The sequence below is a fragment of the Aulonocara stuartgranti genome (assembly GCF_965226115.1).
Source record: "Aulonocara stuartgranti genome assembly, chromosome: 15".
NCBI classification, from domain to species: Eukaryota; Metazoa; Chordata; class Actinopteri; order Cichliformes; family Cichlidae; genus Aulonocara; species Aulonocara stuartgranti.
The window spans coordinates 2,559,465-2,586,705 of record NC_138951.1 but is presented as its reverse complement, the minus strand read 5'-3'; the positions used below and the strand labels follow the sequence as shown (position 1 = coordinate 2,586,705).

The 27,241-nt window shown below is 43.3% G+C and overlaps 1 protein-coding gene across 3 annotated transcripts in view; it reads left to right on the top strand.

Annotated features, from left to right (window-relative positions):
- The window catches only part of nrxn3b (neurexin 3b), a 324,595-nt gene that overhangs the window by 252,145 nt on the left and 45,209 nt on the right, over positions 1 to 27,241 (top strand). For all 3 annotated transcript variants that reach the window (XM_082505625.1, XM_082505627.1, XM_082505626.1), the window contains one exon: positions 23,664 to 23,835. In XM_082505625.1, the coding sequence (XP_082361751.1) occupies positions 23,664 to 23,835 (172 nt within the window). The remainder of the gene's footprint in view (positions 1 to 23,663; positions 23,836 to 27,241) is intronic.

The following is a 27,241-nucleotide window of genomic DNA, read 5'->3' as shown; positions in this document are numbered from 1 at the left end:
GAATACAGATACTTTATTTTACATGGTTTTCTAATAATTAAAAAAACATGTATTGCTGTTTGTGATGTTTATCTTCAGGGTTCTTGGGAATATCTTTGCTCGTTATTATGCATTTTCAAATGAATGAGTTTTATCAATATCCAGGAAAAGCTCAGTTGGATGCCAAAGCTGTCAGTCTGTAGCTCTGCAGGTCGACTTTATGACTACAAAAGTCTAGAAAGTGTTTTAAATAAATAGTTTAATTTAAATTGATCCTTTTTTGTGCCATTTTCATGATTCTTCCAACTGAATTACAGTCATGTGAAAAAGAAGTATTTACAGTACACTGTGTGCTCCTGTGTGCACCCAGCTATCCACTAACTTGCAGACCCACATTTAGCAGCAATAACTTGATGTCCTTGTTTTCTGCATGACTGTATCAACCTCACACATCATTAGGGATGAGTATCGAAAACCGGTTCTTGTTGAGAGCCGGTTCCCACTGTTTCAATTCCTTGGAATTGTTTGCCATTTTTGCAAACGATTCCCTTATCGATTCCAGTCGCCCTGAATGACGTCACCACGTTGCGGAGCGTCATTTACCTGGCAGGAAACACGGCGACTAAGCGGCTCAAACGCTCAAAAGTTTGGTTATACTTTACGAGAACGGATGACAACAGGGCAACTTGCAATACTTGCAAAGTAGATGTTTCATTTAAGGGAGGAAACACTACGAATATGCAAAAGCATTTGCTCACAAAACACACGATGACCTTAAATGAATGTCGTGTTTTTAATTCCGCTGCAGACTCGTGAATCTCAACCCAGCAGCAGCGGTAACGTTTGCACGTCCTCTCCCGTTAATGCGGCAGGTAAATAATCAACTAACAGTGCATATTATGTTAGCGCGATCTGCCTTATTACAAACCTGCCATTACTGTGCATTTAGTGACCATGATGAGAGAGACAGAGTCTGGCTCAGATGCTGGCAGTTCTCGCTGCAGTCTACCGGTAGCGTCTCCTTTCAGGCCGGGATAGACGAACGTCACCGAGCAGTGACTCAGTTTGTGGTCAAAGGCTTGCACCCATTTGCCACAGCAGATGATTTTCAGTAAGTGAATGTGTTTAATTGTAGGCAGGGACATTACTGGATATTCTTGTGTAATTGATACAGAATAATTTATGTTACACTTTGTTATTGCTACAGGAGAATATTTATTTTATTATTTTACATTTACAATGTTTTTTCCTGGGGACCCTGTGACACCCCATTGAAGAGCCGTAGGCTGGATCTCTTAAGATCTCACTGTTGGGTTTGTAAGGCCATGTTACTCCTAAATTTCTATCTTGTTCAAAGAGAAGATATAAAACAAAGTTCTAAGCTACTCGACCTTAGTGTTCTCCTTTTTTTAAAAGAATCGATAAAGAATCGAATCGTTAAACAGAATCGAAAATGGAATCAGAATCGTGAAAATCTTATCAATACCCATCCCTACACATCATTGTGGAGGAATTTTAGGCCACTGCTCTTTACAACATTGCATCAGTTTATCGAGTTTTCCAGGCATTCGCTGATGCACAGCTTTGACCAGCACGGCTGAGGTCTGGACTTTGACTGGGCCGGTGCATTACCTCGATTCTTTTCTTTTTCAGCCATTCTGTTGTAAATTGGGCTCATCGTCCTTCTGCATGACCCAGTTTCAGCCAAACTTTAGCTGATTGACGGATGTCTTCATATTTGATTCATGGTAGACTTGATGACTGCAACGTGTGCAGATCCTGTTGCTGCAAAATAAGCCCAACTCATTGTCCCTCCACCACCATGCTTGATGAGAACACTGGTCCAAAAGGTTTGCGGCTTGTTCAGATGTAGCTTTACAAACCTAAGCTGTGTTGTCATGTTGGCTTTAGAAAGAAGAGGATTTCTACTGTAATGAACTGTAACACTAACATGCTGAGGTCTATCTGAAATGTAGGTCTTTGGTTTTCTGCAGTTTCTGGTATCAGACAAACTCAGAAAAGCAGAGAAAAAAGTTACTTTTTCTTTACTTATGTGCTGTTATGTCGCAGATTTATTGTTTAATTAAAACTGCCAATTGTTTATGAGCATCATATCAAGATATTATCTGTTATAAATTTGCAAATGTTCCATATTTATCAGGAACGCATTAACTGTGAAATTTTTTAAACAGGTGTTTGCACTGATGAAACAAAAGAACAGTAAGTCCTCCAGCTCTTTATCTGTGAACGCACATTCAATTATTCAAAGCCGATTCAAAACTGATGGGACACAATAGATAAACATGACCCACCGGCATGTCAATCTACGAACATTATTGCTAAGGATTGTCTTATTGCATTGGAGTCACACTGGGTTAAATATGTACACTTGGGTTTTAAGGGGTATTTATTATTTTCTTCTTTTTTTTGGGTTGTATGGAAGCCCCAAACGCAATTTCATTGTTCTTGACAATGACAATAAATAAATAAATACTAAATACTATTTACTGACAAATAACACAAAAAGTATATTTTGGCCATTGCGATGCTTGGCAGATAAACTAGTCTTTATGAAAACAAATGAATCAGGTGGTTATCGCTTTGAGCTGTTTGCACACAGCCAGACAAGTTTTCTCCATTTATTTATTTCATTTTATTAAAAACAAAAAAGGACTGAGTGCACTTGTGTGTGGCGTGCGCAGTATCAGAACACCCTCTCATATTACCAAAGTTTCTTCTCTAGAAACATCCTTGGAGATCTTTTTAAGAGGAACTGAAAGTACAACTGGATATTTTGTGAGTGCATTTAATGAGAGCGTGATTCATCCTGAGGGGCTATTGCAGTGAAGTGGCCATTTGCAAAGCAGCAGCGCACAATGAAAAGATGCTATTAGTTACATCAGGATTCAGTGTTTTTTGTGCTTCACCTGCATCTACCGTGGCTTAAAAGTCAAGATGTCTCAGCCTGTGCTGCGTTTGACTGGTTTATGGAAGTCGAACGCTAACCATGCGCACTAGAAATACATAAAGAAGATTTTAAAGTTAGATTGCGGTGATCACATATAAAGTAAAAAATATGCACAAAGCTCACCAAGCAGGATTTAAAAAAACAAAATTGTGAAATTAGTGTCCACGCACCCTGCAGTCATGCCCGGTGCGAGATCTAAGGCTGTGGTCGTGACAGTATGAGTCAGCACAAAGATGGCCGACGTGAAGCGCAGCTTTCTTGACCCCCTCTGCTCCTCCTGCTCTGAGTTTCACAAGATCCCTTTGATTGAGTTGGTTTGAAGGCTGAAGAGCACATGCTTAATTCATTCTTCCCACATTATCTTTAATTCATTCACATCTTGTGAGAACATGGCAGGCAGGCCAAAGAAGAGAAAGGGAAGACATGCTTGCCCCGACTTTGATGGTTTAACCAGCTCATTCGCTTCACACAGAACTGCTTTATTCATCATATTCTCCTCTCCCCGTGATAAGACACATTGTCTTTGATAAAGGGATGTGCTTGTCACACACATGATGTAATTGCACACAATTTGGGACCAAAAAAAATCCGTATGTGGCTGTTGTTGAGTTGCCCTAACCTGCACGTGTGTTGGCTGTTTCCCAGCAGGCTTCTGCCTGGACGGCAATTAATGTCATTTGGACTGAAGAGGGACCTCGTGACTCATTACATATGCCTTATGCACAGAAAAGCCTCCGAGGGGCTTCTCCTCTTGTGTAGCAATGCTGCCACTTGGGGGATGGCACAAGTTGGATAACACTCTAATTATAAAATTCACTATGAAAAATGTCTTGTGCAGTGCTGGCAGGGAGGAGATTAAACCCTGTTTTGGCTTCAGTTTACTTTAACTTCTAGTGCCTACAGACTGCTTAGCTGCTCGCGTGGATTCTGTTGGGTTTTGCCATTTGTGCAAATATTGTCTCGACGCCTGCAGTGCAAGTTTTTGAAGTTTTATTTCCTGAACGGCTGCATGTTAGCCACGTTATTGTGGAGGACTACAATAGGCCTAAGTTAAAAACAACTTGCTTTGCATTTCATTGTCAGCTGCAGGAGGAAAAACAAAGGGTTTTAACAGTGACTGGTGCATTTTTATTTTTGGCATTGCAGCGAGCATTATCGGACATTATTTAGCTGTCAGGAAAAGCTCGAAGGAAGGCGTGAAACACATCATGTGCATTTTTATGCTATAACCTGTGTCAACAGTCTCACCGAACGGACAGGAAGGCCCATCTGTGCCTCGCATGGCTGATTCTGGTGGGCCTCCCCTCTTGACTACTGTAACCTGTTCACAGTCCTGGCTCAGTGGAGCGCGCACTGACAAATAGCAGGAGGGAAAGGTTGGCAGAATGAGATAGAGGACAGAGACGGTGAAGGAGAGGAAATGTTGACGGGGAGAGAGAGGAAGAGGGAAGGGCTGGAGATATGGACAGAGAGAGAAAGAGAGGGAAAACACGCGTAGATAGAGGAAGAGCGAGTCGGTGCAGTGTGTCTAATCTCCCTCCAGGAGCGACAGTGTAAGGACACCTATGACAGATAAACTTACCCGACAGCGAGCCCAAAATGACAGACACCCACTGGGACAGTCTAGGCTCCAGAATCTTCACAGCATCTAACAGAGGGAAGGAGGCAGCACCTGGTTTTCATTCAGCACCGGTGGGAGAGGCAGAAGAAGGTGGAGGCTGGGTGGTTTTGTTAGTAGGGCGATGTAGCAGGGAGGTAAAAGGGAAAGAGTGAGTAGAGCCGTGTTTGCTCTGGTGTGCTGAACACAAATGGGGAAGGGAGTAGCAGCAGGTAGTTTTGTTTTTCTTTGCTCAGTCTCCTCCTTTCACTCCGCTGCAGATTGTTAAGATGTTAAAGTAAAAGCTCGACTAGACACGTGAACTATTTGTCACCAGTTCTTTTTGGATTTGGACTGAAATTGCACTAATCCGATTCAGATTTTGTTGGCTTGCTGTCTCTGCAGTTGTACAAAATCTCATTATTTGGAGCTTTCAAAGAACACGGACGTTTGAAGATAAATTACACCATAAGAAAAAGTTTCTGACCTTGCGTTTCCACATATGAATTTGGGGCCAGAATAAACCAGAGTAGTGTTCAAGTTGCGGTGGGTCTACTTTATCACCTAGTGCTCGCAAGCTTGTTAGACCTGCTGGTGATCATCTACTGTAATACCTTCTTGCTGTTGCTTTGGTTACTAGCTTTTCACAGTGACCTATAGTTTGTGTAAAAGCTGATAGTAAATGGTAAAACTCAACTTGCCAAGTTGTAGTCAAAGTGTAAAAGGTGTGACACAAACCAAAGATGAAGAACATTCACAGTCAAAGTTGATGCTTTTGAAATCCCTGCTTGCAGCTACAGTAAGAGATGGATTTTACTTTAACCTCCTAGGACAGGGGTGTCGAACTCCAGGCCTCGAGGGCCGGTGTCCTGCAGGTTTTAGATATCACCCTGGGTCAACACACCTGAACACGTCTAAAACCTGCAGGACACCGGCCCTCGAGGCCTGGAGTTCGACACCCCTGTCCTAGGACCTCACGTCCACATATGTGGACATCACATTTTGGGTTGCCAAGACCAAAATACTAAAGTTTACTCTACACGGGCCTGATATCCACTTACGAGGATGTTATACTGCCGCTGTCCTGTCGAATGCCCTTGTAGAGTAAAATCAAGTAAAAAGATCATTCTTTGTTTCTACATTGATCAGGTCCCGATCAGCCCAGATATCAAAGAGAAATTGAAAATGCCACGAAAGAGTTCAGGTCTTAGGAGGTTAAACGTGAACATTCTCTGCTTCTGGTCCACAAGGTTCACTAAGGCTCAGCACAATTTGTACAATTAACCAAAGGACACCTGGTTATTTGTCACTTTATCATAACTGCCTCAGAAATCACCAACACTATAAACATAGTGAAAAGGTCCAATCCCATGATTTGAATTATGAGAGGTAATGGCCGCATGCCTCGAGGACTAAAAGACTTTAAGTTTTCTTCCCTGTTAACATTCGAGTCGATGCAAAATTAGAGTCGCTCCGTTTTGAAGTCAGCTTCAAGTGGCCGTTTGCAGAACTGTTTGCAGAACTGTAGTTTTTGCCACCTCAGCAGTTGCTTTCGCTCAGGACATCTTCAGTATTAAGTCAGTGTTCCTGGAAACTTCTGAACAGTCACGCTGGCAGATGCTCGAGGGTTTTAGTGAGCGCGTGTGCGACTTTTTCTTTTTTTGTTCGCGTGACCGGGTGATGATTCTCCTGCAGTCGTCTTTGAGAGCACCAGCACAGGCCGACCTGGGACAGACCCTGAGAGCCGCTGTGACATTTGAAAACGACCTCCCGCTGTCTTGCAAGATAGACAATATATTTGTCACTTTTCCCCGGCTCACTATTTTCTGCCCTCTGTGCAAACCTGTATGTAGTTATCTCCAAACAGAAAAAGACAAAGATGTATATGTGTGCCAACATATCTAGCTATAAGTGTTTGTCTCTCTGACCTTTTCATGTTGCTACAATGTGGATAAAGCATTTAGCCTCACATCATTTACGTTTGTTGGAATGCCCTCTGCGGATACAGTCTTCCAATCTCCTAAAATAAGAATCCCAGAAAAAGGATAAAGAACAGCTTCTGTGGTTGTGCACTTTGACGTTCTTACAGCACGCGTGCAAGGCTCCCAACATGGAAGAAGTCACCTGCATAATCAATCATTTGGATCCCCTGATTACCCCTAATGGTGTTTCTCTGAATTATATTGGCATCTCCTCGTATTCCAATCACCTAGATTTCATGGCTGCTCTCTGCAGGCAGCCCTGTTAATTGTGAGAGAGGAGAGCTGCAATAAACGCTATCTGCTGAGCCTTTGATATGCACTTATCTTTTAGCAGTTTCATATTATGGGAAAGAAAATTGCCTTTAAAAAATGATTGGTGCTTTATTGCTTTTGGGCCAATTAATTTCATGAAAAATAATGCCTTTTTGAAATAGTGAGGAAAAAATAATTATGGAGAATAATTGACAAGGAAGGACAAATACAGAGGGAGGATGTAAGCAGATGTGAATGCAAATGTAGCATTAATTTGCAGTTAATAAGTCATACTTGGTGATCTTTCTCAGAACGGGGGAGAGGGCTTTGACGACAGCTTGGCCTGAAAGTGTCCAAAGCATTCAAGAAGTAGGGCACTTGCCTCAACGTTCCTTGAAGTGGGAGAGACAGACCGACCTAGATTTCCTCCTGTTTATTCAGCCATTTTAGGTGCTGGCTATTCACGTCTCCATTTCAGCGCTCCCTCTTCTCTAGCGCCACGTCCCATGCTCCTCAACGCGACTGCTTATCTTTTCTTGGTCACTTTTATGTCTTACCTGCCCTCTTTGCCCTCTGTTTATATCGCCTCACAGTCTCAAAAGTAACTCTAAATGCCACCGACACGTTTCGACAGCTGCTGAGATACCGCATGCTGTTTTCCAGCAGGGGGTCTCATTGTTTGACTCATCTCTCCAAAGCTCTGGTGTGACCCAGCCCTAAATTTCACAGAAAACAATCCAATTTTTCCAATCTTGCATTCATCCGCAGCTGATAAGTTAAATGCAAGTCCTCCCCATAACGCAGAAAAAAAAGTCGAACAATTGGTGAGACAATTGCTTCAGAAAGCACATCTTTAATCAATCATCAGTGCTCATCATCTCTTTATGCAGTCCAAGAAGTTTGGTGCAGTTCTGCTTGATTTAACACAGCTCTAATGCACCGGATGTGGTCATGAATTAGAGATGAATAAATGCTAAGTGAAATTTGGACTGTAGACCAATATCAAGCTGATATGACAGCCATGCACACAGAGATGGCATATGTTGCCCAGTGTGGCTTCTGAACCATCACCACAGGAGAGTTTAGACTCTGCTGCTGCGTGCCCATTCAACTATACAGCCATACATTAGATTAGATCTGTCAGAGGCTGCTGTGTGGAGTGTACAGCAAGAGGCCTTTGACTGGTTGTCATCAGCGCTTTAGCAGAACCACCTTTGAGTTCGGACTATCTGCAACAACCCGTACCCCTCTGTTTACCCATATTTCATGTCTGCAGTGAGCTCGGTGCAGGTTTCATTTCCTAGTTTATAAATTTGTTTGATAACTCATGCATCGCTGCTTTGGTGCTTCGCTTGAAAAACATCACATCCTATTAATCTCTTAATTTATATATGCTGCACAGTGTATACCTACCAGGAGCCAGGTTCATGCAAGACTTAGAGGAGAGGTCATATCATTAAGTGCACTTTTAATGCCAAGTAAAAAGATAGAAATACTGCATGCTATCATGCTTCACTGTAAACTTCTTCACGTATTAATTCTCAGTGAATGTGATCTTGGAACTGCCTTAGAGGCATTCGTGAAGACATAATAACATGCAGGGCTCAAAAACACGCGAAACCACAGACTGTATGTAAAAGATGGTTTGAAGTTGCGTGAACCTGCATTCTTTACAGTCACCAGCAGGGGGCTCCAGGCTCATAACAAACCAGAAGTTTATGAGAAAATGACACCGCTTTTCACTCGATTTATGACTTTATACATGATTCCTGACGAGTTTATGATCTCAGTCTTCAAACAACATCATGTTCATTTTTTACAATTGTGGTCACATGAGAGAAAAGAAGGCACTAAAGCAAAGTATTTGTTTTATTTGTTTTTCATGATGTTGTATCTATTCAACAACAAACTTTTCCAGCTTATATTGACGTTTATTGCTCAAGAGTTGTCCACCACACTGAACATGATACAACCACTGGTAGCTAGGGGAAAATGTGTATTGTCTGAGCGGTTAGCAGTGATTTTGCTGGCTGTTGCTGGTAAATGCAGTTGCAAAGAAGACGCTACACCAAAACCTCCTAGTGATGGCTTTGGTTGCTAGCAGATTGTCAATCCAACCTCTATTTTTTTCACGTTTCTCTGCAAATAGTAGATAGCTACTAGCCGAGTGGTAGTAAAAAGGAAAGTTACAGTTCACCTTCAAAGTAGCCAACAAGTTCAAAGAGGTGCAGCTTTTACTTTGAAGGTGAACCGTCTGGTTTGTGTCTCACTTCTCATAGTTTTACTACAGCTCTGAGAGTCGTTGGACAGTGTTTATAGAGTCTATCACTTCTATTCAAACTATGACTGCAACATTAAATCCAATAACCTAAGCAATCACAAGGCTTCCAGTTGGGAAATGCATGTTTTTCCCTAGCGACAGGTGGTTTCCAAGTGGGTCAGTGTCTATAGGCCTATACACCTGGGGCTTTTTCAAAGGAGTTGCCATAAACCACCAGCAACAACACCCAACCAATCAAGAAATACTCAATTTTCCCTCATGACCAGTGGTTGCTAGTCTCTAGGCCTGTGTGCCTGGGGTTGTAATCACTTGATCCTACGTAGTCACCATAATTAGCACATGTCCAAAATGGCACAAAATTAACATGATCTAGTTAGTGGTTACCTATCTTAAAAACTACATATACAGACTGTGGCACATCCTGTCATCAAGATAAAACAATAAAGTTGCCTCAGCAACACATTTGAAATCACAATCCTTTTTAGATTAGATCAAAGGGCTGTAGGATGAGGTGCCCTACAATAGCAGATCATAAAATGCTGTACAAATTACACACCGATTGACTCTCTGTGAAAAGCACCCTGACTCTGACCTTAACCTAAATCCTAACCCTTTGACTTTAAGGCTTGGGATGGCGTGCAAAATAAATAATAAATAATAAGCTGCACCTTATTTATATGCAATCCAGCAACATCCAATCAGCCAAAGAGTAACACTGTTAGATGGCAAACAGCAGCTATTGCAGAAGCATTGTTTTTGCACAGATTTCACAAGCTCCGCTAATTTATCTCCATTATAACAGTGTTTATACCAACTGGAGATATACTTTATCTTCGTACTAAATCATAATCTCTCCAAGTTGAAGCAATTACGCTGCAAATGGTGTGAATTTAAACAGCGGCAATCGGTGTCTTATGCGCTTAGTGGGAGGGAGCGACCCACGAATTGATATTATCACAGAGAGACTTGGTGGATTTGAAGCTAAATGAATCTCAAATCAAAACCAAATGAGTCTCCTCTTCAGCAGACTCTCAAAAACAGAGAAATTGAAAGAAGAAAAAAATGAGTGTGGTTGGACCGGGATGCCTAATGCGCTCTATTCTCAGTTAATCATTTTTCTCCACCTCACCTCATAGCCTCTCTTCTTGTGTGCTTTTCTTTTTCTAGACATTCACTTTCATGCTGCGCGTCTTTTCTCCCCTCTTTCTGTTTTTTCGTTCCCCCCTCTGCCTTCATCCCTGACACCTCAGCAGGCGAGGTGGAAGATAGAGTCTTGATCCCAGGCAGGTTACCCTTGGCAACAGACCACCCACCCCTCTGGTAGTCGCACGTTCAGGGCAACCCAGCTAGCGCCAGTGTTGGTATCTGTCCCCCCCTCCCTGCCCACCAACCCAACCTGCAGAGATCAGAGGAGGCAATTTCTTATTTTTTTCTGTGTCATCATCTCCTGTAATTTAGGAACAAACACCCCTCCTTTGTTTTCCTTCACTTCAGCCTTCACAATCTAGCCCAGACGCCGCCAGCGAGGGATCAGAACACCGTCTACTGTAGATGCCAGCCATTAGCATTAGCATTTTTAACACCTGTTCCAGCGCACGGGGGCGTTAGCACTTCTAATTTTAATGCATCTCGCAAAGACAACATTGGGCAAACAAGGGCTGTGACAAAATTTTAAAAAACAACCATCTGTGTGTGTGTGTGTGTGTGTGTGTGTGTGTGTGTGTGTGTGTGTGTGTGTGTGTGTGTGTGTGTGCAGGCATACAAGAGTGTGTGAGTTCACGTGCACACTCTTGTGTTTACATTCATCAGTCTGTCTGTTTGTGCCTGGAAGTGCGTGCCCAGAATAGTATGTTTGTATAAACAGATGGATGAGAAGCTGTGCCTCTCTCTATCCCCGTCTCTTTGTCGTCCCCCAACACACACTCACACACACACTCTCACACACTCACACACACTCAATGAACTGCAGTCCAGGCTTTGCTCAGCAGTCGGAGACATGCTACCACAACATGGGACAGAGAGCAAGCGTCTCCGTCCTGTTATATACGATATATGAGCGTCTGTGTAATAATAAGCCTCCCCCTCAGTCTCGCATTTGTCTGTCTTGCTCCAATAATCAGCGTCCTTCTTGTTAATTGGGACTGCAGCTATCTAAAATAGCTTCTGCCCCCCCCAAAACACACACACACACACACACACACTTTTTCTTTGTCACAGTTGTGGTTTTGTTTTTGCATATTACCCGAGACATGGGAAGGAGAGCGTGCAAAATACAGAGAGCAGCTCTTCAAACAAGCTAAAATCTTTTGTGTGTCTATTCAAATAATTTCAGCCCGTGACTCTTTACCAAGCAGCTGCAGCGATGCATGCGATTGTGACTCAAGGTATTCTCTGTGGGGAAAACACAAAGGTCAAAGATAAAGTTTGCCTGTGATTTTTTTCCCCCCGTTTTAGTCTGGTATGTCTTTTATCTCGTTTCGTTTTTGTTTCGACTTAAACGCTCAGCCTGTTTCTGTCTGAGAAAATGGAGCGGGTAGGCATTTTGTGAATACATTAGAAAGTCGTTCATTTTGGAAAAATGAGGGGAGGAAAGAATGTAGGGTAAATTGTGTGACCGCTTGATTTATTGTATGCTACTTTCACTCTGGGGCTACCAAATTGAAAGTGCTCAAATTCAGCAGCACATTAAATTAAATATCTGCCGAACAGATTCTAATTTGATCACCAAGCTGTTTCAATTTCATTAGCCTAGTCCCTAATGGACTTTCACAGCATATTATTCCATCTAGCACAAATCCCATTCATTGACTTTTTTCTCCTTCTTTTAAATAAGCCCGTGGTGTACAGGGACCCCGTGGCCCCACATGTGCAGTGTGAGGTCATATGAAACCTGCTTTTTCTGTTACGGACACTTGATCAGGTAACTTTGAACCCAAACTGAGTAAATCCGCAAGTAAGCTCCCGATTTATGTCCGGCGACTTCCTTTTTTTCCTTTTTTTTTTTTTCTAAATGACATCAGAAACAGCAGTATGCGACATTACGTGATGGCAGAGCTTCAGTTCATCCTTTGTCATTTTTTTTTTTTTTTTTTTTAATAAATAGGACAGGGGGAATGAATGAGAGAAAGAGGGGGAGAGAAAGAAAGAAAACCAAAGGGGAGAAGAGACGGTGAGAAGGGGGGGGAAGAGAGAGAAAAAAAAAAAAAGAACTCCTGGGTCACCTGTATGGAGAAAAAAAACAAACAAACAAAAAAAACAAACAGAGGAGACAGCAAACAATAAAGAGCAACATAATAATAGAGAAAACAAAGCACCATCACAATAAACTAGCTAGTCATAGATATCAATATTTACTAAATAATAAACGATATTGTGCAGCACGCAAGATAGACAGCGCACAGTGTGCTTTGAGGTAGCAGCCAAGAAAGCTTTAGTCCGCGTCTGTGAATACCCATGTGTGCATACCTGTGTGGATCAGCATGCTTGCATTCCAAAGGTTTCTCCATGTAATGATCTGCTAGGGAGTGTGGGGGGGCCACAGCCCCGTCCTCCAGGGTATGAAGCGGGTATGGAGGAGATCAAAACTCCAGACATCCAGAGGCCCCCAGAACACAAGAGACCATGGAAGACCAACAGAGGGGCAGCCGCGCCACTGTCCCAGTAAGAGCTGAGGAGAGTCCCAGATGAGGGCTCGCCCAGCAGCCGCGGAGCAGAAGTCAGGGGGAGTTGCAGTGACGCGCCCGTGAGCTCCGCCGGCCCCCAGCTGTGCCTGAGTGACCGAGCCCCAGGCCGAGAGGCCGGGGGCACCCCACCTCCAAAGGGGCCCGAGCGAGCCCCAGGCCCCAGGCCCCGACAAGCGGCCGCCAAGGAGTGAGCCGGTGTGTACCCGGACGCCCACCCCCAGACACAAAGAACCACCAACACACCGACACCTGAGGGAGTCCGCCACCGGCAGGGGAAGTGGTGGTGGGTGGAGATAGGCCTCCAAACCTTGGAGGGCCTGAGGTCCGGCGACTTCCTAACAGCTGCTGTAAAGCAGTCCAGGAAGTATATGAACACAACCGTGGTAGTGTTGAGACTCTGTGTTTGTGTGTGTTTGTGTAGGGCACCAAGGCCCATTGCTTTTGCTTACGGCCTGATTACATGTTGTTGAAGTCCAGCACACGCTGCATCGTAATGGTCCGAATGAAGTAGTGCAGCAGCAGGTCAGGCAGATGAAAATTAATGGCAGAAGTTTTACTGTGTTTCTGTGGTTTAGCACGCTTTTAATTATGCAGTCTGCATTATAATAACGTGTGTGTGTGTGTGTGTGTGTTACTCTGACTATAAACAGAACAACACTCTTTCTCAGCTTTGCTCTCCATAGATGTAGTGTAGTACAGTACTGTGCAAAAGTCTTGAAACACCTCTCGTTTCTATATATTTAGGTCTTTCGGCTACTTTTACATACAACCTCGTACCAGCACAATTTCAGAGGTTTGTTTGTATGTTTGGCACTTAACGCTGACCTAACGTTAAAAAAGAAGCCTAACCTAAGTGATGAACCACAGTTGTGTCTACATATAATAGACAACTTGGCAAAGAATCGATTTTCAATTTCCAACCTTTTCTTTATAAATCTATGATAAATGCCAAAAGATAAAACAGGCAAATTTGACAGACATGAAATGATTTTTTTTTTTTTACCAATGAGGTGATTCCCCAAAAGATATTAGCTGAAAATGTGGCATATCTCAGCATGATGTGCAGTGTGTCCTTGAATATTTAGAGGAAACAAGTGGAGGACAAAATAAAAAGCGTTAGGCCTAAAAAGTATGTGAAGCAGATAAAAAGCATCCGAAAGTCATTTCCTTAAGAAATAAAATCCAGCAAAGACCTGATGCAGGAGCTGAGAGATGCACCTGACTCTTTAGTTTCTACTGTCTGCAGAACCATCATCAGAAATGGTCTCAGTGGGAGGATGACTGTGGAAAAGAGGAGAAAATGTTGAGGTGTGCCAAATTAGACAAGAACTGAAAATCAGTGGCTTCTTATTGTTGTGATGAATTCAAGTCGACATTTTTAGCTCATGTCTGACTGGGAGAAACTTCATTTTTTAGCATGACAATGATCCCAAACACACTGCCAGTGTAGTAAAAGCATGGAGAGTCATGGATTGGCCTCCCCAGAACCCAGACTGCATCATTATTGAAGCAGCGCAGCATCATGTTAACAGAGAAAGCAACAAAAGGCAGCCAAGACTGAAAGAAGAGCTTTGAATGTCCTTCAAGGAGCCTGGAGAACTTTTCCTAAAGACTAATTAAGGAAATTACATGAAAGCTTGACTAAGAGAGTTCAGGTTGTATTGAAGAATAAAGGCGGCCATACCAAACACCGATTATTCGTAGCAAAATATAAAGAAATGAGGGCTGCTCGAGGCTTTTCCTCTGATATGCATGATTTAATCCTTTTAGGGTAAAAACCACAAGAAAAAAAAGTTTATTCTGGAGGAACCACAAGGTTCAGGACAAAGGTCAAAGAGCAGAACCGATCAGCCTGATTGGAGTTGCTAAATGTAAAAAAAGACCTGAAACGATATTAAACAGAAGCGTTTTATGCAGATAACGAGCAACATATTCACTGGTAGCGCAAAGATGCAGAAGCCAAAGGTTCTTTGAGGTGCAGCCACTTTACTGAGACAATGCAGCACTGTCGCAGGCAGCAGAGCACGCCGGTGACGATTAGGATCAGTGCACCGTCAGTACTCTAAGTTCCAAAAGGCTGAAAGTGATAGTATAGAACTCGAGAGGACTCTGCGGTAACATTGATAAATGTTTTCACCAGGCCGTCCGCCATTAGTGTCAAGGCAAGTTACAGCCACAAGAGCGGACAAACAGGAAATAGAGAAAGAGTGGGTGTAAATAATTGATAAGGCTGACCCTGCGCGATTCATATTCTGCAGCAGAGGATCAAAGAGCGCGGAAGAGAGTTTGACATTGAGCCTGAGCGCTGAAGTCAAAGCCATTACCTTCCACAGTAACGCTGCTGCTTGTGTTTATATTAAAAATGCAATGTCTCTTCCTCCTCAGTCTGGGCTAACACTAGCTGGCACTCCTGGGCATTAACCAGCTGGCTAATGGACGCTATGGTATAATCCCGGCAATTACAGTAGCTCTAAGTAGCGCAAGGTGGAAGCCATTTTGTTCCTGTCCATCCGATGAAGCAGTTTCTGGCTCTCTCAGGTGTGAGATACAGCCTGTGTTAGACCTCAGGGTTCTTTTAGGCCTGATCAATATTTCAGAGGCACCCAGGCCTCTGCACGTGGTATCCTCCCCCACGGCCTCGCACAACAGCTCTGCAGCCAATTATGAACATCTGAATGAACATTTGAGCCAATTAATCATTTATGAAATTTCACAGTTTTCAGAGGAATGTTTATTTGAATAGTCACTGTACAAAGCTAGGAAGCCCGGACGCTGCAGCTTTTAATATGAGAAAGTAAAACCGTGTCTGCGGTGTTTTATTCGGCTCCACGGTAGAATAGATCTATCCCAAATTAGATCCTATTTGTGGCGCTCTTCTGTCTGCGGCGCTGCGTACGCGGCGCTGCCACGAGGAGCCGCATGTCCTGTGTAAAAACAGAGCTTTCTTTCTTATTCAAAGCTCTGTGCCCCTTACAGAGAATCGGGCAAAACAAATAGCTGCCCAGTACTTACATCTGTTTAAGTAAATCCTTTAAAAGTTAACATTTTGGTCAAATTGTGACCAGACAGGGCAAAATGTTTCGGTTTGTTTGCCCAGTTGCCTGATGGGTCTTTTAACCATCGGACTTGTTCGTCTGTGTAATTCACACAAGCTTTACTCTTGTATGATAATTCTGCATTATTAAGCAATAAGAACAAGCAGTCTGATGTCCTGTAATCATTATGAAGCAATAATATAAAAAGTTTTTGTACAAAGTATCGGTATCGGATCAGTATCGTCGATACCACCCTGAATTTTACTTGGTATCAGATCAGAAAGGAAATCTGTGGTATCACTACCAGGTACCACAGCACACCTTCAGGGGTCTGGTGGAGACCATGCCTCAATGGGTCAGGGCTGCTTTGTAAGCAAAAGAGGAACCAACTCAACCAACATTAGGCAGGTGGTTCTGATGTTCTGCCTGATCAGTGTATGAGAGCATGTGCTTTTCAGTGCATTTATTGTTCTGATGTTGATGCCAACAGTAAGCTGAGTGTGTTATTGAATTTGGAACAGTGAAGCTCAGTGAAGCTCTCTGGCACATAGGGATATGATACATTATGCTTTGGATACATGGAAAACCATTTTAGCAGCTCCATCATGCTGCTTTTGCTATTTTCTAGATAGACACTTATTCTGCATAGAAATAGGGCTGCCACGATTAGTCGACTAGTCACGATTACGTCGACTATCAAAATCGTCGACGACTGATTTAATAGTCGACGCGTCGTTTGAAGCTTTGTAAGATCCCAAAAGATGCAGGAATAAGTAGCAGGATTTAAGAGTGTAATAACGGACTGAAACAGAAGATGGCAGCACTGCATGTACAAGGATGCCAGCTGCCGTTAAACCCCGAAGAAGAAGAAGCTGTGTCCCAGAATTCATAGCGCAGCCCAGCTCAGTTTCCAACAATGGCGGCAGCTAGTAAGTTTTAATATTACTCTTATCCGGTTGTTCAGTCTGAGGTCACTAACCGTGTCTGGACCTAAACTCTGCTGCAGGTCCATATATCAAACGATCACTATGGCATTACTGAGAGTTGAAAAACTGTCTAAAGTCTTTCATCTTTAATAAAATGATCAGCGTTCTGCTCTACCAGGTGTAACAATTGAGTTTAACATCCAGGCATCCATGAAAACGGAATTTATGACATTTAACGGAGTTAGAAGTTAGCTCGCTAGCTTCTATCTAAATACAATATAGCATGTCCTGACTGCGGGGTTTTGGAAACAAATTAAAACGTGCAGCTCTGCTATCACTTCCAGCATAAATGAAGACAGAAAACTAAACAGCAGTGACGTTTGTAGGGTTACTGAAGTTTGGCTAGCTGGTATATAATGATTTGCTACGTGACCGCTAGCGACACAGCTATGTTAGCATAATATAAACAAGCTAACTTTTTTTCCACTCGATAAAAGTTAATGTGAGTGTTCTCGGTGGTCAGGAACAAATGTAATCGCATGGCAGGATGCTGTAAAAGGACCAAACTTCAGCCAGGAGAACAACTGAGATAATCCATCCACAATACGAGGTTAGTCATTCATATACTGCTGCATGGGCTGGGCTGTAGTTACATCCTAAGGTTTTAAAAACTGAGCTTAAATAAATGATTAGTGGTAATAAAAGCCGAGGGAGGTCAACAGTGATCACTGACTATTTTAGGAGCTTTTTGAGATCAAATAGAAGAAAATACATAACATTAAACATGTTAACAACACAAAAGCCATATTAAACGCAGACTACTTTAGACCCGGAAGTAGGATTCGTCGCGTCATCACTGAACAACCGGATTCTTCTTTCTGGGTCACAAAATAAACGTTTAACATATTTTCAGGCGAGAATGTAGCTGTGTAAACCTCAAATATCTGCTCAGTTTATCAAGACACCGCATATTTTCAAAAGCACTCCGACGTTTTCGGAGACGTCTGTTTACCCACCAGTTCGATAGCTAGCCGGGGGCTAGGCTCACTAGAGCCGTGAGAACACCGGACTCCCGACAAATCGTTTTCAAACCCACCGCTGTCTTTCACTACTCAGGTTAAACATATGAGTCACTTAGATAACTTAAAAATGTTATTGTTTGGCTTTTTTTTAGTATTTTATTTGTTCCTGAGTAAATCGGTTTGTCTGAGATTAAAGTTATAGTTTTTACACAGCTGAATAAACTCAAGCAGACAGCTGATTATCAGAAGTGTGAGATGCTCGAGAATTTACTCCGGTGTCCTGTTATATTTTAGATAGCAAGGAGTTTATTAAACTTCACCGAAACAATCTGCAGATTTCATTAAAATTTAATAAACTATCATCTTGTCTTTATTGTTAGTTAGCACAGACCTTAAACACTTAAAGCTGTAAGCTAATGATAGTTATATAAGAGCAGATGCTGCTGGTGCAATAAGCTGTACGTTTTACGTCCAATGGATGATGATCTGATTAGTCGACTATCAAAATAATCGTTTGTGGCAGCCCTACATAGAAACATGCTTCAGATTAATATAATTTTCACAGATGTATGCTACTGAAGATAATGTTTTCTTGAATGTTTGTAATAGGTAGAGCAACCATTTTCTGGCTTTTTTTTGTAATAGAAAGTGTGGCTGTGCCAGGGTTTCTAAATTATTTTTCATAACTAGGTGTGATTTGCTTTGTAGACCTAATCAATTTAATCTATTGTAGAAATAGAGACATTCTTTATGTAATTAGGGCTTTCAATTTCGCCAACAGCGCTTGCAAGACCACAGAAAAATATGCCAAGCTCTTGACAAGCCCAAGGCTTGTCGAGTTGTCAGCGCGTTCTGTACATGAAGAAACGACTAGCTGCAAAGGCCAGCGCACACTCGCACACACAAACCTCTCTTTTACTGCCTCTAACATCCTACCCTTTAGCAAATTTCTGACACTAGAGCTTGATGTGCACAAGAATAGACAGCTACAAATCACCGCGCCGTCTATGAGTTATCTCTGTCAATTACTGACGATAAATGGCTTTGGCAGTGGGAAGGCCAGGCGCATCAATCCTGCATGTGCTAGCTTCTCCACTCTATTGATTCTGCTTCCACTGCGTCCATGATCCAGTTTTGTTGGCCTCTGACCGCGAAAGCTAACTTGAGCGCTGATGTCAGATGAAAAGAGGGATATGTAACCCAAACTCCCACCCTGGGACATGTTCACATTCCTGGTATCAGATATTCCTCCCTCCCAAATGAGCCTTTATATAGATCTGCTGGAGTCATCCCGCTACAACTGCTCTGTACCCGTACTAGATTACAATCAGGGTTTGATTGTAATGCGATACTTTTTATTACAATTCTCTTTTTCTGATAACATTGTATTTTGTTCTATTCTTATTCTTATCATCCTATTCCAGTGTTTTTTCTTAATTTTTGCTACTGTAACTTTGCACTGTCCACCTTCTGCTGTAACAAAACAAATTGTGGGACTAATAAAGATTATCTTATCTTTTTGTATTGAGACAGGTCCCCACCTTTAATAACAATGTCTGACCTCAGAGTGCGTTCAGTGCACATCTTCTTATAGAAGATATCTGGGTCATAACTACTTATTTTTATGCATTTCTTTCTCCATCTTTCTTTTCCTCCCCAGCACAGCTAAGCTTATTGCTTATTCTGCCCATATCACCTGCATAAAATGGCTGTCAGATGTATTCATCTGTCTCAGGCTTGTGGCTTAACAGAATGACCATTGAGCGAGCGGGCGATGGCGTCTATTGTGAGCGGCTCGTCCTCCTGTACAGCAGCTGTCTGATGAGGGCTGTCTGCAGGCTCGCCCACCGCTGCCTTGAGTGATTCTCTCTCCTTCACTCTGCCCCGGGCGCTCCATGTGTTGGAGGCATTGATCGGCCCTGAATTGGATTGCAGCGAGCCTGATTACTGATGTCAGTGTGTGCCGGGACACGTGGGAACGCCGGAGATCCTCGTGCCGAGCTCAGGCTAGCTCGCAGCGGAGGGATGAGTCGGAGGGAGGGGTGCATTCGCTCGCCTGGAATTACATTTATCACTCTTAGTTACACAGAGCGTGAACACAATATGCCCACACATACTGTACGCCTTAAGTGACCCACACACGTATACTGCAAACATAATCGTGTTTTTGATCCTATAGCGGCGAGCAGTCAGTGTTTGTGGCTGACATTAAATAAAGAGTGTGGGAGTCTGTTAGTCTATAAAAGGGCTTACGCGCATCATACCAGTAAATTACAACTATACTGCTGTAATTTGATTGTTACAACTAAATGTTGTTACACTGTATTTTTCCTCTAACACGACACTAAAGACACTAAAGATTCTTTTCTTTGTGAGGTTACACTTCATCGTCCGCGAGTCCGTGTGCACGTGCGGCGGCGTCCGCTTTCATTTGAGCGCGCGCGCGGGTTTGGAAGTGATTTTCCGCGCATCATTTGGTTACACCTAGAATAGCCGGCCATCATCTTTTCCACTAAGAGAACAATAGCCATTTTTTCCCTCTCCTTTTGCTCGGGAGACAATGAAGTGCCTTCCCGCCTCGCGAGCGACAGGCCAATAAAAAACGTAATTGGATCTGTCAATCAAACACTGCTGCAGCGCAGGGGGTGGGCGGGCAGGTGGGTGGGCGGCGGTGGCAGAGGCGGGAGGGTAGGCCGGACACTGGGAGTAGTGCAGATAGAGAAGAGAGAGAGAAACGGGGAGGTGTGCCATTGCAACACGCTAATACACACAGTTCCTTCTTTGCACTGCCCGGAGGCGCTCAGCAACAGTTACAAAGGTGTACAATTGTTGTGTTTTGCTGTTTGTTTGTACAGGGGCCGGGGGGATGACGATCTGTCTTTGTTTGTAGGTATTAGTGGGTCGCTGATGTGGCTTTGATGCGACTACGCAGGAGAGCCAGGGCTGCCAGAGCCTCTGAAGGTCACAGTGGATGTACTAGCGCTGATGTTTCTGTCTGTGCTTTGTATGCGCTCGGCCCGTCAGACATGTTGTTTTTTCATACCAGGGAAAGGTCTTGTCTTTAGTCAGGAAGGCCACGATGCTTTAGTAGTATTTTTCACGGTACAACAGACACGCCGAGCATCACCTTGTCACATTAAATCATCTGCATACTGGCGCGTGTGCTTATCTCGTCTCGGTGCTCGGATTATGTGTATTTGCTGTCAGATAAGCAGCGTGCGTAAACGTACACGTGCGCCCCCACACACACTTTTGTTGGAAGTGTTGCACTAAGTTTTAATGACAACTGCTTAAATTAAGAGCCCATTTACAAGCTCTCTGACAGAGAAGTTAAGTGCGCGTTGAGGTATTGTGCTCGCCTACTCTGCGCCCGGGCTCAGCTTTTAGGAGATGGCTTTCTTGTGTCTTTGGTGACATTGTTTTTCCATTATTAGCCGAGCTGCTCCATCGTTCCTTCCATTACGGTCTCAAGCACATTGAAATTCTGTATCTCTTTTTATGAATAGATAAAGGATGTTTAAACTGTAAGTGTGAGCGTGGCAGTGAATACTGTTCAGTGTCTTTTGACCACTTTGGCAGTTAAAAGGAGCTGAAGAGGAAACTACAGTATGCAGAGTCACTGCGGGGGTTCATTCGCTGCCTATTTTCTGGGCTTTCTACCTTTTTTAAAACTTTGAAAGGCTCCTCTGGAGGATGCTCCGCGCCTTGAATCATGACAACTCCTGCCCTGTGCACTTAAAAAAGGCTAAGAAATAAAAATGGAACCTTAATTAACAGAAATCAAAAGAAGCGCCTGCTTTCTTCCAGGGTTTTTAAGGTGCTCGAATTAAGAAGATGAAAAACAAACTTAATTAGAAAGTATTTTTTAAAATTTCCTATTGATGTCATGTGTATTTTCAGCCTGTTCTCTTGCCCTGGGTGTCAGCTAATACTGTTTCGTCCAACTCCATCGCACTTACACACAAGGCATTGCCAGAGGGAAAGGTCATAACATGAATGTTTCAGCTGGGCATCTTTCAGCAAGCAGGATGACTGTTGTGAAGGGCTGGAGTTTAACCATCATCTTCACCCCGACCTTATTAAGACCAAGAGAACAGTTAGTGAGTCGTGGCAGCTTTCAGTCACGTGGCTGTTGTCAGGCTGCTCGGAGTGTGTTGCACTGAAAACCTCCTGTGGTTGTACGTTTTTGCAGTCATCTTTAATTTGTGTTACACTCTTCACAATTTCATTACTGCTTGGTGATTATTTCGTGCATCTTTGCTACCGAGTTGGCGTCTTCCATGCAAACTGCACAGCAGTTCACTTACGACCAAAGTAATTACAAGCAACTGCCCACAACCTCCAACAACCACTGACAACTGGCTGTAGAATTCCCTAGCAACCCCCTAGCAACAGAGGTTCACTGATTGGTCTCTAGACTTTACTCATGAAATTGATTGTTAAACTCCAGTCTTTAGCAATCAATTTCATGGTAGCTTCCTGCAACCTACAACGGCCACTTGAAAGTGGTTGTCAGATGGTCCCAAGGTCTGTGTGAGTGGGGCGTTTGTAGTTTAAGCATCTAACCAGCAAGTAAAATATAAAGTAAAAAGCAAGTAGTGGGGAAAAAAAGATTTCGACAGTGCATGATCCACATTCTCCCAGCAGATGAATCAGCAGCTTATCCAACAGCAAACCTCCAACCTGGTAATGTGGACTTTGTGGTTCTCTGAAATGGAATCACAGCCATTAAGGCACCTGCTCCAGTGGCATCTGACCAAACAGCATGAGGACACACTGCTGTTTGATTTGTTGTTAAACTAACTTAATATAGCAAAATGTGTCCGGGAAAAAACATGACACGCTTCCTGTTTTACTGTACAGTGAAGCTTCCTTTGGTAATCGGGTGGTATAGTCTCACCATATAGTCTCACTTACAGCAAGAGGAACTGCATCAAGCATAGCTTGGCCTTATTAAGTGCTCCTCTTAGGTATGAAGAGCCTGTAAAATTAAATAGAGGTCAGCAGGTTTAAGTGTTGTGTCATTTAACTTGTAGCAATCCTGCAGCGCCTTTACACTGACGAGCACTGTCAAATTCAGCCTGATATTTTCAGGGTCTGTATAGTCACAGTCAGCCATGCAGGGCCAGTGTCTCTGCTGATCAATTAGCAATATGTGTCTGCTCTGTGTTCAGGCTTTCCTAATTTTGGTTTTGTTATGAGAAATAGTCCCACTGCTCTGGGCTTCTAAAGAAGGTAATTACACTGAGAGATTCCCTGTGGGGGATTAAAACAAATGACACAGAAAACACAGCCTTTCCCCATCGCCACTCACTCAAGCCCTGCCTCCGCTTTAAAACCTTTTGCTTGTAACGCCTGCATGACCATGAATACACAAGCAGTCACAATAAAACACACTCTGGCAGCTCGTGAAAATTAGTGGGGTCGAGGGGAGAGAAATCAGAAAATGACGAGGGGGCATCACGATTTACGGACATGGTATAACTGGTTTAGCATTAAGAGCTAAACAAAGCATATGGTATTCATGCATTCTGTAAGGACCGCGGCAGAAAAAGCATCTGTCCTGCCAGTTTTGTGGTGACAGGCTGCAGGGAGCATTACTCATCATTACAATCTCTGCTGGCAGCCTATTTTCATCACATTACAGTGGTATAATGAAGCGTAGCGCGCTAGCGTCCTCAGGTTCTCTGAGTAGTTCACCATTAGCACCAGCCGGGGGCATTCATCCAAGTAGCTTTATTGAACTTTTTACAGTTAGTTTATTGTATAATTAATTCATTACGGCACAACAATACATGTGGGTGGAATCTGCGGTTCAAATTCATCTCGCGCTGACAGCGGTGCCACACAATTTCGTATCGCTTGCATTTATTAAGCAGCGCTCACTTTGTTTGATGGCGTCAGACCAACTCTTTCGTGCTCTTTGTGTCTGTTTCAGGAACAAGGCAAAATAGGTGTGACGTTCAACATCGGAACGGTGGACATCAGCGTCAAGGAGGTAAACACGCTGATAAACGATGGCAAATACCATTTGGTCCGGTTCACCAGGAACGGGGGCAATGCGACCTTGCAGGTGGACAACTGGCCGGTCAATGAGCACTTTCCCACAGGTACCGACCTCATTTTTAACTCAGTCTATTTGATATTCTGTTATTAACCCAATGAATCCGTTCTGGAGTAATTCAAGGTAAATTAGTAGTAATAGCTTTAAAACCACTGGACACCATCTATTTCATCATGCAAAGGGCACAAGCAGGAAGAAAGGATTCACCTTCACTTGCTCTCCGGGGTAAAATATGTGAGATGACTAACAAGCATGTGGCCATCACCTGGCCAACATCATACTCGTACTGTAACATGTGCTTCAAAACCCTTCAATAAACACGATAACGCTTGGCTCCACAGGAGGGGGGGACACCGAGCTTGAAATCTTTTGTCTTGCAAGACGCATTAACTGCGCAACATTCGGTCAGCGGGCAGGCAAGGAGAGCACTGAAGGCAGAAACCAAGGGTGGCCTGTTGGCCAGATAAAGCTGCTGCCTGCCTGTATCTCTCATTCCCAGGTCAGCAGAAGTGGCGCACCAGCAGAATACAAATAGGGTCATCAAACGGAGCGCGCTCCATTTGGAGACTCAGGCACTCCCTCCATTTGGAACAGATATGTGCTGCTCAGCTAGCTAGGTGAGAGAGTGTGAGAGAGGGAAAGAAGGAGGGGAAAAAATCCTCTCCTGCTTCTACTTAACAGTCCATTAAATTGAGTTGGCTCTCAACTTTGATATCTGTGTCTCCATGTCAGCCGGCTTAGGAGAAGCTACCTTTGTTTGCTCGTTTCCTATTACCCTCCTCTTCAATTTCACTTGGTCAAACAGAACAGACACACGGGGAGACAACATGGGAACAAAGTGGCAGTCGAGCCAAGAATGACAAAAGATAATATGAAACGTCATTGATCTCTGTGGAACAATTGTGCCGCACTGGTAGGACGAGAATGTACAGGATTACATGTCGACTAAAAAGCCAATGTTAAATTTCCTTGAGATATGAGCTCGGCTATATCTAAGAAGCCATCACGCATCAATAATTGAGATATTCTGTTCTGAAAGCTTTTAAAAAAAACATATGCAGAAATGTTGATACCACGTAATCGTAGGAAGCCAGCAAATATGAGTCGATCCCTTTCACTATGTCTCAGCAGCCCTACAGCATGCTCCTTTTGCCTGCTTGCCTTCACCGATGACAGGCCAGCATCCTCTCCTGGCGTGACCTGGCACGCTGTTGTGGTTTGGTTCAGTGCCAGCGCAGGTGACGTTAATCTCTTCTGTCTCTGGCTTTCTTTTGCTGCCGGCTGTCTTTCGCTTTTCTTTGAGCAGATAAGGTCGGACGGGTTTCATAACCGCATTTCAGCTGCAGTAACGCTGCGAAATACTGAGAAACTCCGCAGCGCGCACACAAGTGACATCTCCGTGGCGTACACATTGGCGCTCGCGTGTGCGCAGCGCTCGATGAAGAAATTGAATTAATCAGGCAGAAGCGGGCGCGATTGCTGCACAGAGGTAGTGTCATGTCCCTTATGTTCCCGACTGTGGATCGCGCAATAATTCGACCGTTCTTCATCTTTAATAGCCATCAGTTTGGGATAGGAATTGAACGCCTACCACCTTCATAATTACCTCAAAGGGCCTGCTTGCATAAGCATGCAGTGCTTGTTTCCTTAGCTTCTGCCAATACGTATGCCGGAATCTGTGATCCAAAGCCAGCAAAGCTCAGGAGTCACTGCTAAATGGTCGTTAAGGTTTACATCTCCGCTTCAGGAATGCACAGCAGAAAGAAGTTTAGCTGTGGATTTCTTTCAAGCGATCCCACTGAGGTTTGTTCCCTTTTCTGTCCGCCTGCCATTGTCTTGAGATGGAGTTGAGGTCGGCGGATCGAATGCGTGGTAATTTCTTTTTCTCTTCTGCACAGGTAATTTGCAGGACATTCAGTGATAGTAATTCAACGATGATTGATTTTTTTCCCTCGCCCTCCCTCCTTTGTAAAGGGGTTGTCATCTCGTGAGTAATTACATGTTAGGGTCCAGACTCATCGACTGCCTTCTCACACTTCTAATGCTTAACTTGAAGGCAGTAGCTGCCACGAGGCTCTCAGGCCGCTCAATAAACAGTTACCGGATCTGGGCATGCCCTCTCCCTGGTGGGGGAATAGGTGAGGACAAAGGTGTTGGTGGTTTGCTTGTCAGTCAGAGCCGCTTACAAAATAGGCCTGAGGTGTGTAAATTGGACGTCTTAACAACAGTGTTTAGAGAGTTGGCCAACAAAAGCATTGAGACATTAGGATTCACTTCAAATGGCAGCAGCCAGTTCTGACAGCATGACGTGCTTCTAAATAACGGACGATTTCATAACTCCACAACTTTGGTAAATGGTAAATGGCCTGTATTTATATAGCGCTTTACTAGTCCCTAAGGACCCCAAAGCGCTTCACATATCCAGTCATCCACCCATTCACACATTCACACACTGGTGATGGCAAGCTACATTGTAGCCACAGCCACCCTGGGGCGCACTGACAGAGGCGAAGTTTGGTGTTTCTTTGCTTATTTCAGCCTCATTTTTAACACTGACTATGAAATTGCACCAAATCTTCCTTAAGCAGCAGCCACAAGATTGTTTTAATTGAAGCTGTTGTAAGATTCAGTCTTTGGAATAACGTTACAGAAAGCCGTTACTCTGATGAGCTTCGGAAGGAAGTTTGGGTGGGGGACACTCAGCGAGGCAATTTCATTCCTTCTTTAATGAGCCGAAGAGTTTTCATCTGCGCCAGAATAATTGGTTACGAATTCTTATAATGATCAATTAGAATTTTTCAAATGATGAGCTTACATCACGTAAGTGCTATTTGAACACCGGAGGTGAGGATCTCTGAACATGGGCGTCTGTACTCCTACGTACATGTTCCATTAAAACGTGCACTTAATTTGTCATTAAGTGCACGTTTGTATATTCATTTATTTTATTCGAAATCAAGGAAAATTCTAAGTGAACACAAACTTTTGAGTGGTAGCGTGTTCCAATATAACATGGGTGTCAAATATAAGGCTCGGGGGCCAGGATCAGTCCAGAAAATAAATTCCAATCTGGCCCACTGAATTGTGGGAAGTGTGAAGAAGGGCCTGTCATATTTTAATTGTGCTTTCATGGGTTTCATACTGATAAACACCTCCTCGCCTGGAGGGGACAGGACTGTCCAGGCACTGAGCTAACTTCAGTTTTTTTGTTTATGTTAAAGATTGTCAGTTTAAACTCTGCTGACAGACGTCTATCATTTTCTACACAAATTACACTTTTTTCTTATATTAATATATATGAGGGATTTAATGTATAGTTAAACATCTTTACACTGACAGAAAGGCGAGTTTCACTTGTCCGGCCCACTTATGATCAAAGTAAGCTGAATGTGACGCATGTACACGGGTATTTTTAAAAACGGAGATTTTCCGTTTTCGTTTTAAAAAATAAT